Source organism: Hemiscyllium ocellatum, chromosome 13 (assembly GCF_020745735.1).
Source record: "Hemiscyllium ocellatum isolate sHemOce1 chromosome 13, sHemOce1.pat.X.cur, whole genome shotgun sequence".
NCBI lineage: Eukaryota > Metazoa > Chordata > Chondrichthyes > Orectolobiformes > Hemiscylliidae > Hemiscyllium > Hemiscyllium ocellatum.
Window position 1 is genome coordinate 70000885 of NC_083413.1, and position 17960 is coordinate 70018844.

The 17960-nt window shown below is 44.3% G+C and overlaps 1 protein-coding gene across 2 annotated transcripts in view; it reads right to left on the minus strand.

The window, feature by feature from the left end:
• The window catches only part of uggt1 (UDP-glucose glycoprotein glucosyltransferase 1), a 146045-nt gene extending 141457 nt beyond the window's left edge, over nt 1-4588 (minus strand). For both annotated transcript variants that reach the window (XM_060834909.1, XM_060834907.1), the window contains exon 1: nt 4553-4588. In XM_060834909.1, coding sequence (XP_060690892.1) covers nt 4553-4580 — 28 coding nt within the window. In that variant the 5' untranslated portion in view covers nt 4581-4588. The remainder of the gene's footprint in view (nt 1-4552) is intronic.
• Between the last annotated feature and the right edge of the window lie 13372 nt (nt 4589-17960).

Sequence of the window (17960 nt, forward strand, 5' to 3'; positions counted from 1 at the left end):
ATTTTGAATATGGACATAAAGCTACATACAATAATATTCCAGCAATGAAAGATGCCAAGTCTTTTTTTATTTCAAATAAATGTATTTTGACACGACAAAATATCCAGTCCCTCTGCTGCAAACAGATTCCTTTCTAGAATCTGCAAGTCCATCTGTACACAAGTTGGAACACAATGTAGGAAAGTGGATAGCAGTTATTCCTAAATTCAGGAAATATTCATGTGTCAGGTCTTGAAGATTAAACCCTCGTACGCAATCATGTTTGTAAGTACAAGTGCTCTCAAGTTGGATGTCTGTAAATCAGGGACTCCCCTGTAGTGCGATTGTATGAATATTGCATCGTATTCAGTGTTATAATTGCATGGTGCCTTGGTGAGAGTGGGAACTAGTGCTGCAGTTGCAACACAGTTCTGATGCTGCAATCAGAGACTTACAGCAAGGCAAGAGACATTTTGGCCCATCAAGTTCATACCAATCATTGAGCATCTACCTGCTCTAATCCCATTTTCCAGCTCTTAACCTGTAGCCTTGTATGCTTGGATGTTTCAATTGCTCATCTAAAATGTCTTGAGGATTCCCATCTCTACTACCTTTTCAGCAATTCGAGATACCCAGCTTGCTGATCCTTAGATCCTCTCTTAACTTTCTGCTCATTACTTAAACTGTGCTCCTGGTTATTAACACCTCTATCAAAGGGAAACATTTCTCCCTACGACACTATTCAGAACACAGCAAACCTCAATTAGCCTTTTATGCTTTAAGAAAAGTAACCCAGTCAATCTAGTTTCTCTCCATAGCAGAGTATCTTCAGTCCAAGCAACACCCTGGCGAATCTCTTCCCCACCCTCACCTTCCGATAGTATGGCAACCAAAAGTGAGGTCTGCAGATGCTGGAGATCACAGCTGAAAATGTGTTGCTGGTTAAAGCACAGCAGGTTAGGCAGCATCTCAGGAATAGGGAATTCGACGTTTCGAGCATAAGCCCTTCATCAGGAATGAGAGAGAGTAGCCAAGCAGGCTAAGATAAAAGGTAGGGAGGAGGGACTTGGGGGAGGGGCGATGGAGGTGGGATAGGTGGAAGGAGGTCAAGGTGAGGGTGATAGAACGTGGCTGAAGAGTTTCTGTGCAGAGGAGATGACCTGGGGGGTGCAGTGAGAGAGAGAGACTCACTGAAATCCTTGTAGAGGGAGGAAGAGAGCTTCTTCAAGGAAGGCATCCTTCCATTTTCAGCTGTGATCTCCAGCATCTGCAGACCTCATTTTTACTCGAAGATTTTAACCTACTGCGAATCCTCTTGCAAGGATGCCTTCCTTGAAGAAGCTCTCTTCCTCCCTCTACAAGGATTTCAGTGAGTCTCTCTCTCACTGCACCCCCCAGGTCATCTCCTCTGCACAGAAACTCTTCAGCCACGTTCTATCACCCTCACCTTGACCTCCTTCCACCTATCCCACCTCCATCGCCCCTCCCCCAAGTCCCTCCTCCCTACCTTTTATCTTAGCCTGCTTGGCTACTCTCTCTCATTCCTGATGAAGGGCTTATGCTCGAAACGTCGAATTCCCTATTCCTGAGATGCTGCCTAACCTGCTGTGCTTTAACCAGCAACACATTTTCAACCAAAACTGCACATAGTACTCCAGCTTATTGCCTAAGTAATGTTATATAAAGCTCCATCATAACTTCCTTGAGTTCACATTCAATAATAGGCTTTGAATAAAGGCAAGTAAGCCATATACCTTAGCATATTTACGTATTTTAAGAATTAACGGACATACACACCAAGGTCTGTCAGACCTTCAGTACTTCCTGGAGTTGTACCATTCAGCATGTACTCCCTTGCCTTGTTAGTCCTCCCAAAATGATCACTTCACATGTTTCAGGATTAAATTGCATTTGGGTAAAAAAATGAGGTCTGCAGGTGCTGGAGCATTTGGTCTTGTTCAGTCTATCTACATCGCCTGTAGTCCAAAGCTTTCCTCATCACTATTTACACAACCAATTATCTTATCATCTGTGAACTTACTAATTAAACCTCCTATATTTAGTTCTAGATCAGCAATTTACAGAAAAACGCTGCCCCTGCTCATGGAATTTCCTGCACACAGCTAGTCCCAATCCACTTTTGCCTGATCCTATTTTATCTTGATTAAAATCAGCTTCCCTGCAAGAATGTTGTTCCAATTCCAGTTCAAGTATAACCAGTCAGACTTGTACATTCATTACAAACAGACAATGATCCAGAAATTAAAGCCCTCCACCCAAGCCACATATTCATCTGTTCTCTCTGCCTATTATTCCACTCACTAGCCTGTAGCAGTACAGGCAATCCAGAAATTACAATCTTTTGAGGTCCAGCTTTTTAATCTGTTTCTTACTTCCCTAATTCATGTCATTGTTCGCAATGGGAATCACGTTCTTTGCTCATTATTCCCTTTCAGAACAACCTGCAGCCATTCAGTGACATCCTCAACCTTGGCAAGGAACAAGAAAGCAACACACCATCCTGGAGTTGCGTTTCAGCTGCTGAAGTACCCATCTTTACTCAAGTTGCCTACCACGACGTTGTCCAGTCTCTGCGACTAGGTTCTGGGAACATTCTCCAGACCACTGTTAATATCACCATTTTCCAACACAGAAATCTGTCCTTGACTGAATAATGTCCCATGATGTCAGTGCAGTATGCAGTGTGTATTACAGAGAACATTACAGCACAGAACACGCCCTGTGGCTCTCGATGTTGTGCTGATCTGTGAAAAACCAATCTGAAGCTCATCTAACCTTCACTATTCGATTATGATGCATATGCTTATCCAATGACCATTTAAATGCTCTTAAAGTTGGTGAATCTACTACCATTGCAGGCAGGGCATTCCACACCCTTACTACTCTCTGAGTAAAGAAACTACCTCTGACATTTATCCTATATCTATCACTCCTCATTTTAAAGACATGTCCTCTCATGCTAACTATCACTATTCAAGGAAAAAAGCTCTCACTGTCCATCCTATCTAATCCTCTGATCATCTTGTATGCCTCTATTAAGTCATCTCTCAACCTTCTCTCTAATGAAAACAGCCTCTAGTCCCTCAGCCTTTCCTCATTAGAGACTTTCCCTCCAAACCAGGCAACATCCTGGTACAATTTCTCTGCCCTTCTTACAATGCGGTGACCAGAACTGTACATAATATTCCAAGTGCACCGCACCAGAGTTTTATACAGCTGCAACATGACCTCATGGCTCTGAAACTCAATCCCTCTACCAATAAAAGCTAGCAAGCACATCATATGCCTTCCGAACAACCCTATCAACATGGGTGGCAACTTTCAGGGATGTATATACATGGACACCAAGATGTCTCTGCTATCTACACTACCAAGAATCTTACCATTAGTCGTGCTCTTTCCAAAATGAATCACCTCACAGTTTTCCCTTTTAAACTCCATTTGCAACCACTCAGCCCATCTCTACTGCTTATCTATGTCCCTCTGGAACATGCAACATCCTTCGGCACTGTCTACAACTCCACCGACCTTCGTGTCATCCTCAAATTTACTACTAGTAAAAAATGAGGTCTGCAGATGCTGGAGATCACAGCTGCAAATGTGTTGCTGGTCAAAGCACAGCAGGCCAGGCAGCATCTCAGGAATAGAGAATTCGACGTTTCGAGCATAAGCCCTTCAATTTACTACTAGCCTTCATCCAGATCATTTATAAAAATGACAAACAGCAGCGGCCCCAAAACAGATCCTCATGGTACATTACAACTAATTGAACTCCTGGATTAAAATTTCCCATCAACCACTACTTTCATCTAGTCACTTTCCAATCCAAACCACTAAATCACTCTCAATCATATGCTTCCATATTTTCTGCAATAGCCTGCCATGGGGAACCTTATTAAGCGCATTACAGGGCTTGTAGGTGCACAGAGTCCACAGGTATTCCAGGACTGCGGGTGTACAGTATCCCCATGGGTACTGGTGCTGGGTAGAGGAGAGTGGGGCGGAGTCACGGGCTGACATTCGCAACTCGAGTGGCACCGCCACCACCGCCTCCTCCAATCAGAATCCTCAGCGTGTCCCCGCCGCCGCGAGACCGAATGCTGGAATCGCCCTGCGCGCGAGCCCAGCCCTCGCCTCCCGCCGATTGGCTGAGACCCGGCACGGCCGGCGCCGGGCCCTTCCCTGATTGGGCGGTCACACTGTCAATCAACACCAGTTCTTCAACAACCACCACTCTTTTCCCCCCCCGAGCCCAAACCAACGGCGAAGTGTAGGGCGCGGGTCCCCTCCCCCCACCGACTGTTTATCAAGCGGCCTTCCCCCCCCCCCCCCCCCCACTGGGGTAGAGTTGGAAATAGCGCGAGTCCGTGTAACCAGCCGTTCATATTAGACCGGTATTGAGAGTAGGACCCGCTCCCCACCGCCGGCTTGCGTCTCTCTTCCTCCCGCCACTGGCGGACGAGCAGCTTTGTCCCGAGTTCGGTTTCAAACCCTCCCGGTCCCGTTTCCTTCTCCTTCCCACCTGCCGCTCCCTTTCTCCCGTTTCACTTACCGGAGCCGGCCATCCAGAGCGCTGCCATCTTGGATCTCCACAGCAACCCCCAGGAGGACCCCGGAGGTGAGGCGTCCCGAGTCGGGCCGGCAATAAATTAGCGACCGCGATCCGGTCCGTCGATCACGAGCCGCGCCCGGCGGTTTTAATATAATAGAAGCTGCGACTCGGAACAGAAAATGTGACTTTTTAAGAAGGGGAAATAAAGCATCTCAGGCAATTCAACAGAACGACTGTCCTGTCTGAAGGACCCACTGGGTCACCGTGCCTCCTGCTGGTCTGCGGGCAGTACTGCAGCAGGAGAGGAGCTCAACACAACTTTGTCCCCCTCATGGTGTAGCAATTCATAGTGAATGGGTAGAAGGATTCAAGAACAATGGAGTATGAAAAGTAATACGAGATTACAATTTGGGTTTAAAACAGGACACGTTCTTACGGATCGTTTCAGAGAACATCTCTGGGACACCTGCACCCACCAATCCCACCGCCCCATGGCTGAACACTTCAATGCCCCCCCCCCCTCCTCCTCCTCACTCCGTCAAGGACATGCAGGTCCTGGGCCTCTTCCAATGCCTGGAGGAGGAACGCCTCCTATTCTGCCTTGGGACAGTGCAACCACAGGGGATAGGATTTCAACAGCTTCCTTATTCTTCCCCCCCCCCCCCCCATTATCCTAGTCCCAAGCCTCCAATTCAGCACCACCGTCGGATCCGTCCATCACTCTCCCCTCTGACCTATCATCTTCTCCCTCACCTTCATCCACCTATCGCTTTCCCAGCTACCTCCTCCCAACCTCCCCCTCTTCCAATTTATCTCTAAGCCCCAACCCACAAGCCTCATTCCTGATAAGGTCTTATGCCCGGAACGTCGATTTTCTTGTGCATAGGATGCTGCCTGACCACCTGTGCTTTTCCAGCACCACACTCTCAACTCTGATCTCCAGCGTCTGCAGTGTTCGCTTTCTCCTTAAAACAGAACCAGCCACTTGGGTAAAGCAAAGGCAGTGATTGTGAAAACGGTAACAGGACACCAGTGCCTTGAGTTTCATTGTCAAGATAGAACAGTTGAGGATGCAATCTTCAAGTTTCCCTTGATATGGAGGTGCCAGTGTTGGGCTGGTGTGGAAAAGTCAGAAATCACACACCAACAGGTCTCGGTCCAACAGGTTTATTTGAAATCACAAGTTTTCAGAGCACTGCCCCTTCATCAAATGATGTGAGTGGGAGTTCAACAGGCTGAATATTCAGTCTCTGTAGGTGATCAAAAATGTCAGACGGTATGAGTAAAGTGTCAGCAGTTGTAATAGCAGGTGAAGGGATGACGTATAATCCAATTAGTCAAAAGTGTGGCATTGGAAAAGTAGATGAGGTTAATGAGTTTTGAGAAGATTGGTAGCTCAGGTTGAGGTACTGTATGTAGGTTTGCTCTCTGAGCTGGAAGATTTGTTTTCAGACAATTTGTCACCATACTAGGTAACATCTTCAGTGAGCCTCCAAATAAAGCAGTAGTGGTATAGCCTGCTTTCTACTGACATGTCTCATAGAGATGTACAGCATGGAAACAGACCCTTCGGTCCAACTCGACCATGCTGACCAGATATCCCACCCAATAGTCCAACCTGCCAGCACCTGGCCCATATCCCTCCAAACCCTTCTTATTCCTATACTCATCCAGATGCCTTTTAATCCTAGGACAGGCCAAACAGAGACACGCATGAGAATTCCTAGAAGCATGGCTTTCCAACCAGAACTCATTCAACAAACACATTGACTTGCATCTCATTTACCCCCCCTGAGAAAAAAGAACAGGAAATGTCATCACCATAGAAATGATGTCACCATTGGAAATGATGTCACCAACCCAAAAAAACCCAAACATATAAATAGAAAGCGGGCTGCACCACTAGTGCTTCATTCGGAGGCTCACTGAAGTTGTTATTTAGTGTGGTGATCTGAAAACAAACCTTCAAGCTCAGCGAGCAAACCCACAACCAGAGTAGATAAGGTATTTGGATGTTCAGGAAAATCTCTGGACATGAAAATACCCTTTTGGGGCCTTGTGCAGAAAATTTGCACCTCATCTGCTGTGTCCGTTGCTTTCGATTTGGACTCCTCTACATTGCGGTGACTGAACATCAACTTGCAGAACGTTTCTGGGACACACCCACTAACCCAACCCAACCCACCACTCCTCCCACCTCCCCCACCACCGACCACTTCAACTCCCATCCAACTCCACCAAGGACATGCAAGTCCTGGGCTGCCTCCACTGTCAAATCCAAGACACTTGCTGAACGGAGGAAGAATGCCTCATCTTCTGCCTTGGGACTCTTCAAATACACGGCATCAACATTGACCAGTTTTTTTCAAATCTTCCCTCCCCCACCTCATCCCAGATCTAACCTCCCAACGTGGCACTGCCCTGTTGACCTGTCCCTCTTCCTTTACACCTATCAGTTCCACCCGCCCTGCTGAACTATCAAAATCACCACCCCACCCCCTCACCTGCACCTACCTATCACCTTCCCAGTTACCTTGCCAACTACCCCCAGCCCTACTATTTATCCATAGGTCCCCTTCCCTCTACATGTTCCTGATGAAGGACTTATGCCCAAAACACTGACTCTCCTGCTCCTCGGATGCTGTCTGACCTGCTGTGCATTTCCAGCACCACACTTTTTTACCCTGATTCTCCAGCATCACTTTCTCCTATAATCCAATTAATTGAGGCAGAGGGATAATTACAAAACAAAAATAATGTGGTGCTGGACACAAACCAAATGGATGGAATAACATGATAGGTATAAGAGCCACATGGCAACGATCGAACCAAAGTAGCTAGTAATCCAAAACTGTACTAACTAAATATGGTAGAGAGCTCATAACAAGTAATCAAGTTGACGATATCAAAACCAGACAGTAAGGAAGATTTTTTTTCTCTTTTTTTTAATTTTTTTCCCCTGCACCCATTTTGTGTCTGTGCAGGTGTGAGACACAGTGAGTGACACAAGGTGCACAAATTTTTATTCAGTTTCCACCACCAGGAAAAAAAGAAACACCCAAGTGGCCAATGACAAGCAGTGCCATTGACATCAAAAGGCAATGCAGTCAGGAAGATTTTACAAATACAGAGTAATATGGTGTGGTTACATGTAGCCCTCCATGAACTCAAGATCACCATTGAGGCCATCTTCATGGGTATGGAAGTTGGCTATCAGTTTCTACTTAGCGACTCTGCATTGTTGTGCATTTTGAAGACCGCCTTGGAGGACGCTTAACTGAAGATTGGAGGCTGAATGTCCCTGACCGCTGAAGTGTTCCCCAACTGGAAGGGGGCATCCCTGTCTGGTGATTGTTATGTGGTGTCCATTCATCTGTTGTCGTAGTGTCTGCATGGCCTCGGCAATATACCAAGTCTCGAGCCATCTGTGCCTGCAGCATATGAGGGAGATAACATTGGCCGAGTCACATGAGTACCTGCCGTGTATGTGGTGGGTAATGTTCCCACATGTGATGGTAGTGTCCATGTTGATAATCTGGCATGTCTTGCAGAGGTTGTCATGGCAGGGATGTGTGGTGTTTACTACCATCACACATGGGAACACCAAAAGTACAGCTGATTAGTTATTATTTATAATTATTAATATTATTTATTAAAAAGACAAAAATGTGATCCTTACAAAAATAAATATGTTTAATCTAACAGCTATTATAGTAATTAAGTTGCAGAGTGACTGATCTTGGCATTTAAATATTTCAGGACTTTTGTCCTTTCAGAGAGATCAAATTAGGACAGCTGTCAGATAAAAATTAACTTAAAACAGAATAGAAAGGAATTGTGCTCAGAATATCAAGACGTAGAATAGGGTTTACACCATAGGTCTGGCAACATTTATGGAGAGAAAGCAGACCTATGCTTCCAGACCTACTGCATTTCTTCAGCAATTATTGTTTTTGTTTCAGCCTTTGAGCACTCAGTTCTTTGTTTTAAAGGATAATATCAGTTTGGATAAAACTAAAAGAAAGCAGAAGAATAATACTGAGAGTAGTCCCTCGGTTCCTTTGCAGCAGTCAGGTGCGAGGCAGATGATAATTCAAAATTAGAAAAGCATGTAACAATGGGGATGCAGAAATTATTGGAGAAAACAAACAAACAAATGCTGGAAAAGCTCAGCAGGTCTGGAGAGGGATCAGAGTTAACATTTTGGCCCAATGACCCTACCTGAGAATTGATGGTAGCTAGGAAAATGTCGGTTTATATGCAGAAGATAGGATAGGTGGGGGGGGAGGGGGTAAGGAGCAAATGATAGGTTGGCATAGAGCCCAAGAAGAGAGAACAGTCAGACAGAGAAAGCAGTGGATAACGATCTGGCAGGGAGAGTGAATAGCTGTTGATGGATACTGTTTGTGGCTAACAATGGATTGTGTGTAATACTGGGCTATGTGATAACAGGGTTTGGTGTGTGGTGATTGGGGTAAGGACATGGGAGAGCTCAAGCCCTAATGTCATTGAACTCAATATAGAGTCCAAAAGGCTGCGGGGTCCCCAAGTGGAAAATGAGATTATGGAGTTATCGAGGGTTATGGAGCTAAGGCAGGAACAGGATACTGATTAAGGATGATCAGCCATGATCATATTGAATGGTGGTGCAGGCTCGAAGGGCAGAATGGTCTACTCCTGCACCTATTGTCTATTGAGATGATGTTCTTCCAGCATGTGCTGAGCTTCACTGGTGCACTGCAGCAAGCCTGAGACAGAAAGGTTGCCCAATGCGTTAGTGGCAGGCAACTGGAAGCACAGGGTCTTTTTGCAGACAGAATGTAGATGTTCTGTGAAGTGGTTACCCAGTCTACACTTTAGCCCTTGAATACTCAAGGAGGAAGTAAACGGACAAGTATTACACCTTCTCTAGTTGCAAAGGAAGGTGCCATGAAGTTGTGGGAGTAGGGAGTTGGGAGTGAAGGAAGAATGCACCAGGGTGTCTCAGAGAGAATGATGATCCCTCCGGAAGCTGACAGTGGAGACGAAAGATATATGAGCCTGGTCGTGGCATCACAAAGAGCAATACGGCACAGGAATAGGCCCTTCAGCCCTCCGAGCCTGTGCCAACATACTTTGCCTTTCTATATTAAAACTGTCTTCACTTAAAGGATCTGTATCCCTCTATTCCTTTCCTATTCATATGGTCCAGGTGCTTCTTGAAAGCTGCTATTGTGTCTGCTTCTATCAGCTCCTCTGGCAGCGTGTTCCAGGCATTCAATACCCTTTTGTATGAAAAACTTGTCTCGCACATCTCTTTTAAATCACAGCTCCCCACGCACCTTGAGCTTGTGTCCCCTAGCAATTGACCCCTCCACCTGGGGAAGAGCCTCATACTTTCCACTCTATCTATGCCATTCACAATCTTATAAACCTCCTGCATTCCAGTGAAAACAAACTCAGTCTATCCATCTTTACTTCATAGCTAAAATCCCCTATACCAGGCAATATCCTGGCAAACCTTTTCAATAACCTCTCCAAAGCATCCACATGCTTCTAGTGGTGTGGTGACTTCACTGAAGGTGGTGGAAATGGTGGCTAATGATCCTCTGGATGAGGACACAGGTGGAATTGTTGGTGAGGACAAGGGTGATCCCATCGCTATTGTGGGAGGGAAGAGACAAAGGTGAGGATCAAAGTGTGGGAGATGGGTTTGACCTGTCTGAGGACCTTGTCAACAGCAGCGCTGGGGTAGAAATTGTTGGGGCCTGTAATTCTACAGACTGGACAAAATAAGTTTTCAATAATTGTGTGGAGGATGACATTGTGGCAGCATTATAGATACAGCTCCCTCTCCACCTTCTCAACACCCATCCATCGAATGCCCACCCCCATTTACCATGTCTTGTTTAAAAGGGTTTTGAAAGAGTTAATGTGAAGACGAATTAAAATCCACCCAGTCCAATGATATCAGAAAGGACAACCTAATTTCTAATATTCATACGCACCATGGGCACCAATTTTGTAGCTATATCTTTCCTCTCCTACAATTAGCATGCCCTTTGTCTTTTGCTCCGGGCACCTTCACCATCTGATCAATTTGCTTCTTCTCCTCCTTCATCAATATCATTAAAAACATTATCTTCCAGCCTGTGCAGTTCTGATTAAATGTCTATCAGATTCATAAATATTAACACTGTTTCTCTTCTTGACTGACGCTGCCAAACCTGCTCCGTTTCTCTAGGACTGCCTGTTTTTGTGCTGGAAAAGATTTCTGACTGGTTCACAAATCAACAAGAATGAATAAGACTAATTATAATTATAATTGTCTAAAGCCTTAAAGAGACCACACTGAGTACCATATCTGGTTTCACACACTTTGCCCAAGAAAGATATGTCTTTACGAGAGGAAGTGCAACAAAAGTGTATTGGATTTGCATTTAGGATGTAAAGATTGCTCTGAGAGAAGGGATTGAATGAAGATTCATAAACAAAAAACAGAAATTGCTGGAAAAACTCAGCACATCTAGCAGCATCTGTGGAGAAATCAGAATTAACATTTCGGGTCTGGTGACTCCTCAGGACTTGATTAGGTTTTCCAGCAATTTCTGTTTTTGTTTCTGATTTCCAACATTGGCAGTTCTTTTAATTTTTTTTAAATAAAGATTCATTTTCCTTCAAGTTTGAAAGGGTGCAACGGGGACTATAATCTCTATAAGGGATTGGTCATTTTGGACTGAGGGAAGGAGAAATTTCTACACTCAAGGGCATGTGAATCTTTAGGAATTTCTTAGCCCATAGAGCTGCGGATGCTCAGTTAATGGCTACATTCAAGCCAGAGATCCACACTTCATTGGATATTAAAGGTAATCAAGGGGTATGGGGAAAGATTGGGAACCAGGGAAATTGAAATTGAAGATCAACTTTGATTTTCTTGAATGATGAAACAGAGTCAAGCAGCCAAATGGCCTACTCCTGCTATTATTTTCAATGCTTTACACAAGGAACTCAATGTGCCTGCACTGGAATCCCAAACTGATTCCTTCTCGTGCTCCTGTATCTTCCAATTCAACAACTAGTTTCCCTTAATAATATAGTGGATTTTACATTAACTCTTCCCTACATTAACATTGTCCAAGAGCAACTTCTGGCCAGTTATTACAAAAAGACAAGGGTTTTGAAAGAGTTAATGTGAAGTCGAATTAAAGTCCACCCAGTCTAATGATGACACATAGTCTTATGTTGGGAATCAGGAAGTTGAGCACAAAGTCCTGATGGAGACAGATGCATCGTCTCTAACTCGTTTTAATTACAGAGAATCAGGAGCTCATGTCACAACTCAAATTACTATGTTTATTCATGTTTTAAGAATTTAATGGCACTGTCACTAAAATCCCAATCGTGGAAAAATAAAAGAGAGACTGACATTTACATGGCATATTTTGTAACTTCAAGATGCTCTGTGGTGCTTCATAGCCCAGTGCTTACTTCTGTTATAGAGAGACTACTGTTATTACATCAGAAGGTTGAAGAGGCAAGTAAATTGTGGTAGCACACCTTCACCTCTCCACTAAAATGAAGTTCAAGGTAGGAAGGTCCAATGTTGATATTGTTCCCCGACTACCAACTGAGGTAGTGAGTAGTCAGTTAAGGGCATGAGCCTCTGTTGGGATTAACCCAGAGCAAGTGAGTCTATCTCCATGCAGTGTCCCTGACAGATACGCCCCCATGAGTTTGCTTTGTCATTTGTGAGGCTCCTCAAACAAAAGCACCTGATTAAGGAAATTAACATTAGGCAGGGGTTAGCTTACAGACAGTCCCCTTTCAGTGACTCCCATCCAGAAACTCACCACTCCCACCAATCTCTTACATTACATCTGTTCCCCTGTGATTTTGGGAGCTCTTCAGGCAGTAACTGGAGTCTCGTACATGGCATTGCCTGACTCTGATTGACTGGCAGCTCTCATTAGAGCTGAAAATGCATTGCTGGAAAAGCGCAGCGGGTCAGGCAGCATCCAAGGAACGGGAGATTCGATATTTTGGGCATAAGCCCTTCTTCAGGCTTATGCCCGAAACATCGAATCTCCTGTTCCTTGGATGCTGCCTGACTTGCTGCGCTTTTCCAGCAACACATTTTCAGCTCTGATCGCCAGCATCTGCAGACCTCACTTTCTCCTGGCAGCTCTCATTAGGCAGGACTTCCACCCCTGGAGTCCTAATTCCAGGCAAAGGACCTGCGGTGGTCTCGCCAGTGTTTGACTGGCAACAGATCCAGCTGACCTTACGGAAAAGTAAGCACAGGACTTTTACCAGCTTTCTAATGGCTGACAAAGCCCCACTTCGTTAGCAAACTTCAATCCTGGTGACATTGGTTGAAGGATTTAAATTGGTCAGGAATTCTTTCTTTCTCGTCTTTCAAATAGTGCCAAGGGATCATTTACAGCTACTTGAGAGGGATGATATAATGGCCTTTTGCCCTGCATCCCATATTTTTATCACCAGTAAATTAAAGTGTTTGAATAACTTGGAGAATTCATTACTTATTTAATGCTGTTCTATTGGTCTTGCAGTTTGCTCACAACAGTGTCTCGGAAATGAGCTTGAATTCCTGGACACTGAAGGACAATTTTGGAGCACAGGCAACACTATGTACATTTCAGCCTGAAATGATGCGTTCAAAATGTATCCACCTTGTTAGCTGCTTCCTGCTTCAAAGTGGAGTATTGTGCCTTACTGCCTTTTGACAAATGATCTGTGGAATTACACAACCTAACAAGACAATCTGAATACACTCGATCTCTGCCAACAGACTAGAGTAATATTGCTACTTTAAGTCCTTGCTGCCATCAATGCGAAAGATTTGTTTAATGAGATTTCATGACTTGGAAAATACAGTTGGGTTTATGCTGTTCAAAGCCATTTTCACATAAGCAGGTTCAATTAATGTTTTGTCCTTAGTCATCGGCAGAAAGTCATGAATGACAGGACTGGAAGGTTTTTACAAGACTTTTCACCATCCATTATGCAACACACAAAAATATTCTCATTCAGTGAATGATTTCAAGATTGTTGGATAATGAAGTGGTTCAAATGATTTAAACATGAGTGCACTCTGTACGCAGTTTACATCCAACATTTAAATGCCTATGTTTAAAGAATAGTGGTAGGCAAGGCAAAATTGGGTTCATGAGTGCCTGTTACTTGGGCACTGCTTAGACAATGCCTCCCCTGAAAAGGGGAGCCACTTCCATGGAACCTAATGTTTCAAATGTGTCCGTGCTGTCATTATTTGAGGTCCAACTTATCCCTGACCCTAACCAGGGTGAGAGTTACTGCATCTGCAGCATTTCAACATGTCATTGATCTCCATTCGGCTGATCTGCAGTAGAGACATAGGTGTGGTATGGCACTGGTCTAGGAAAGGGATGAAGGTAGTGGCAAAAGTGGACATGAAAGAACTCAAATCAGATTACTCCAACTTCTCTCTTATTGTCTCCCTGACACCTACTTCAGCCAATACTTGATGTGTTGCCTCATCCCTTAACCCTGCCTTCTCCAAATTTAGATGTAGAAATTGTTGGGGTCCTGAGTACAGTCCTGCAGTAAGAATGCATTTGTCTTCAAGTTTCCATAAGACATAGGAGCAGAAATTAGGTCATTCAGCCCATCGACTCCACTCTGCCATTTGATCATAGCTGATAGATTTGTCAACCCCATTTTACCACTCCCCCCCCCCCCCCCCCCAATAACCTTTGATCCTCTTGGCAATCAAGAACTGATCCAATTCTGTTTTAAATATACTCATAATGACCTGGCACAGCCATCAGTGGTAAAAACAATGACTGCAGATGCTAGAAACCAGAGTCTAGATTAGAATGGTGCTGGAAAAGCACAGCAGTTCAGGCAGCATCCGAGGAGCAGTGAAATCGACATTTCGGGCAAAAGCCCTTCATCAGGAATTCAGCATCAGTGGCAATGAATTCCAAAGATTCAACACTTGGGCTGAAGAAGTTTCTTCTTATCTCCATTTTTTTTAAAAATTGCTTTACTCTAAGGCCATGCCCTCAGGTCCTAGTTTCTCCTGCTAGTGGAAACATCTTTCAAACATCCACTCTGTCCAGGCTATTTCCTAATATTGAGAGCTGAAAACGTGTTGCTGGAAAAGCGCAGCAGGTCAGGCAGCATCCAAGGACCACAAGAATCGACGTTTCGGGCATGAGCCCTTCTTCAGGCTCATGCCCGAAACGTCGTTTCTCCTGCTCCTTGGATGCTGCCTGACCTGCTGCGCTTTTCCAGCAACACATTTTCAGCTCTGATCTCCAGCATCTGCAGTCCTCACTTTCTCCTATTTCCTAATATTAAAGGGTCAAGTGGCTGGATTGCAAAGGCATTTGTAAATTAATAATCATCAAAAATTTGCCAAGTTTCATGTCCCAGGAAGTAGCAAGGCTTTCTACTGAACTTTTAAAACTAGCTGAGAGTTGAAATTATACGAACAGTGACATCATTATGAGGGATTAACTTCATTAATACACTAATCAAGGTGTAGCTCGAGCAATCAGACCTGAGAATGGTGTGCGTTTGTTCAAATTTAGGTGCCTTTCCTGACCACTGAACTGTAACCAAGTTATTAATAGGGCTTACAACATAACACGCATGTTTCCACTGTGACTGCATTCGCACATCCCTTGGATATGTTCTTTCAGAAGGTCAAATTCGCACCCACCTGATGATAATGATAACCTCTGAAATTTCCTGGATAAAACATCCTTGCATATTAACAGACTATTCATGGACTCAGACTATCGAAGCAATCAAAGTATGTACTGTGTGGATTTGCAGAGTCACTCAAGATTAACATGTTGTATTGAAAAGGAGGGGTTACATCAATTATTATCATATTTATGATCATTGCACTATAAGATGTGTGCATTCAGTTAATATGAGATTTGAGTGCACAGAAGGCCCAAAGATCATGAAGCAGGGATTTCTTTTATTCTGTTGCCATCAGATAATTACAAACTTGAAGGGAAAGTAAGGTTAAGCAAGAAAGTACCTACTTGGAACGAAGCCTGTGGTTTACACTGCACCAAGGAACCCTTTTTCTGTCTTCTCCTTCTTCCCAAGAGCCTCTTTTCCCGCAAAGACACCTTTTTTTTCTGTCTGGTGAATGTCCTGGTACAACCACTTGAGCATCCCTGCTTGGCACCCTCCCTCACCTGAAACTGGAGGTCTGGTACTTTGGGGGCAGATGGAAAACTTGTAGGATGACTGGGTTATGAGGAAAATTAGATTAGATTAGATTACTACAGTGTGGAAACAGGCCCTTCAGCCCAACAAGTCCACACCGACCCGCCGAAGTGCAACCCACCCATACCCCTACATTTACCCCTTACCTAACACTACGGGCAATTTAGCATGGCCAATTCACCTGACCCGCACATCTTTGGACTGTGGGAGGAAACCGGAGCACCTGGAGGAAACCCACGCAGACACGGGGAGAACGTGCAAACTCCACACAGTCAGTCGCCTGAGGCGGGAATTGAACCCGGGTCTCTGGCGCTGTGAGGCAGCAGTGCTAACCACTGTGCCACCGTGCCGCCCACTGTGCCACCGTGCTGCCCACGGAAAATACAGGAAGGTGGACCAGAGGGATGTCCTGCTGAATGGCAGCACAGACTCAAGAGGCCGAAAAGCATACCCTTGTTCATATTTCTTCTGGCCTTCCTTCAAGCAGACTCAATCATCCATGCAGCTAGGTTTGGTGATGATCATAATGAGTACTGTTTGAAATTAAAGTGAGTTCAAGGGAACAGTGTCAATGCTGCTTGGAATTCAAATTAATAGTGAACCAATATTTTAACCTTTTTCATTGTGGAATAAATAGTTGAAAGAACATGACTATTTCATCCCATACTCAGGTCACACTCAAAAGTCAATGTGTTGGAGGAAAGATGCAGGTTTTAATGGATTCCAAAACATGACCAGAAATTGTTGGACAAAGGTATCTCAGCACTCAGGACAAAGACTGTGCAGCTTGACTCTACCTCAGCCCAAACTACGCAGGGTGCAGCAGGTTGAATCAATTAAAAATCATAAGTTCAAGAAATTCATGACGTCTGCAGGCGGTTGACAAACTATTATTAATTAAAGGGAAACTTAAACGAATAACATCGTAAAAAATTTAATGCTTTTCACCACTTCCACTTCCTGCCCGTTGCTGCATCTCCAGGTGTAATTTGCCCTTTCACTTGTTTCATGATGAATGTGAGAGCATGGCCAAATGAATTGAGCAAATGTGTAATGTGTAGATGACTGGTCAAAGAACTGTTGATGAGCAATAAGGGGTTAGAGATAATGAGCAAAGACTATAGGATTTAATTTGTCATGTATCACACCAGGTGTACGTTCACGATATTTGTGCATCCCTAATGTATGCTGGCAACAATGTAAGTAGATAGCCCAGCAATGAATGGTCCACCTTGATCCTACTCCTCTTCTACATGTACCTAAACAAAAGATGAGTAAAGTTCCGTCATATCACCCGGCTACAATCTTTGCTGCCATGAAATGGCGGGTGAGGCCTCAATATATGACTGTCATTCTGGAACCATAGACTGGTTAATACAGAAGGGCACCGCTAGACCCATGCAAAACTCAAGATACCTCTTTGACATTCTGAAGGTTCTCTTTATGATGGAGCTAGTGGTCGTGTGCCTCATTGTAGTGTGCCTGCATACCATGGATGGGGTTGCTCACATGATGTGAGATACGTTTGAGGTGAAAATGCTTGTCTCCTACAAAGTGGCCCTTAAAATCTGTTTCCTGGAATTGAAAGCATTGAACTCTCCCAACATGAATGTGTTCTGACAGCTCCCAAGGCGTTTGTTTGCACACCCAAAGGAACCTCTGTGCATTGATAAATGGTGAATCCCTGAAGTTAATAAACTCCCTTGTCAGCTGTGGTTCTATTAGGATTGTCATATGTGAGTGCCTGTGGGAATCCAGGCAAAGAGGTGAATCTGAATGTGTGCTCATGCCTGACTATTGTCATCACAGTGAAAATTTACATATCTTCCAGCCCTAAAAAACAATTCATCAGTCACCTGCATTATGCACTTATGTGCAGTGGACAGTAAAAACGTTGAGATGTCTCCAGCAGTGCCTTGGAAGATCCATTAGTAAAAGGTCAAAAGTAATAATCACTTTCATAGTTGCTATTGATATTCATAACAGGTAAAAACAATGACTGCAGATGCTAGAAACCAGATTCTGGATTAGTGGTGCTGGAAGAGCACAGCAGTTCAGGCAGCATCCACAGTGCTGTGCTCTTCCAGCACCACTGATCCAGAATTGATATTCATAAACCAGGTTCAGTAGGCAATGGGTCTTTGCCAAGGAGGCTGCAGAGCTATCACTATCTGACTTG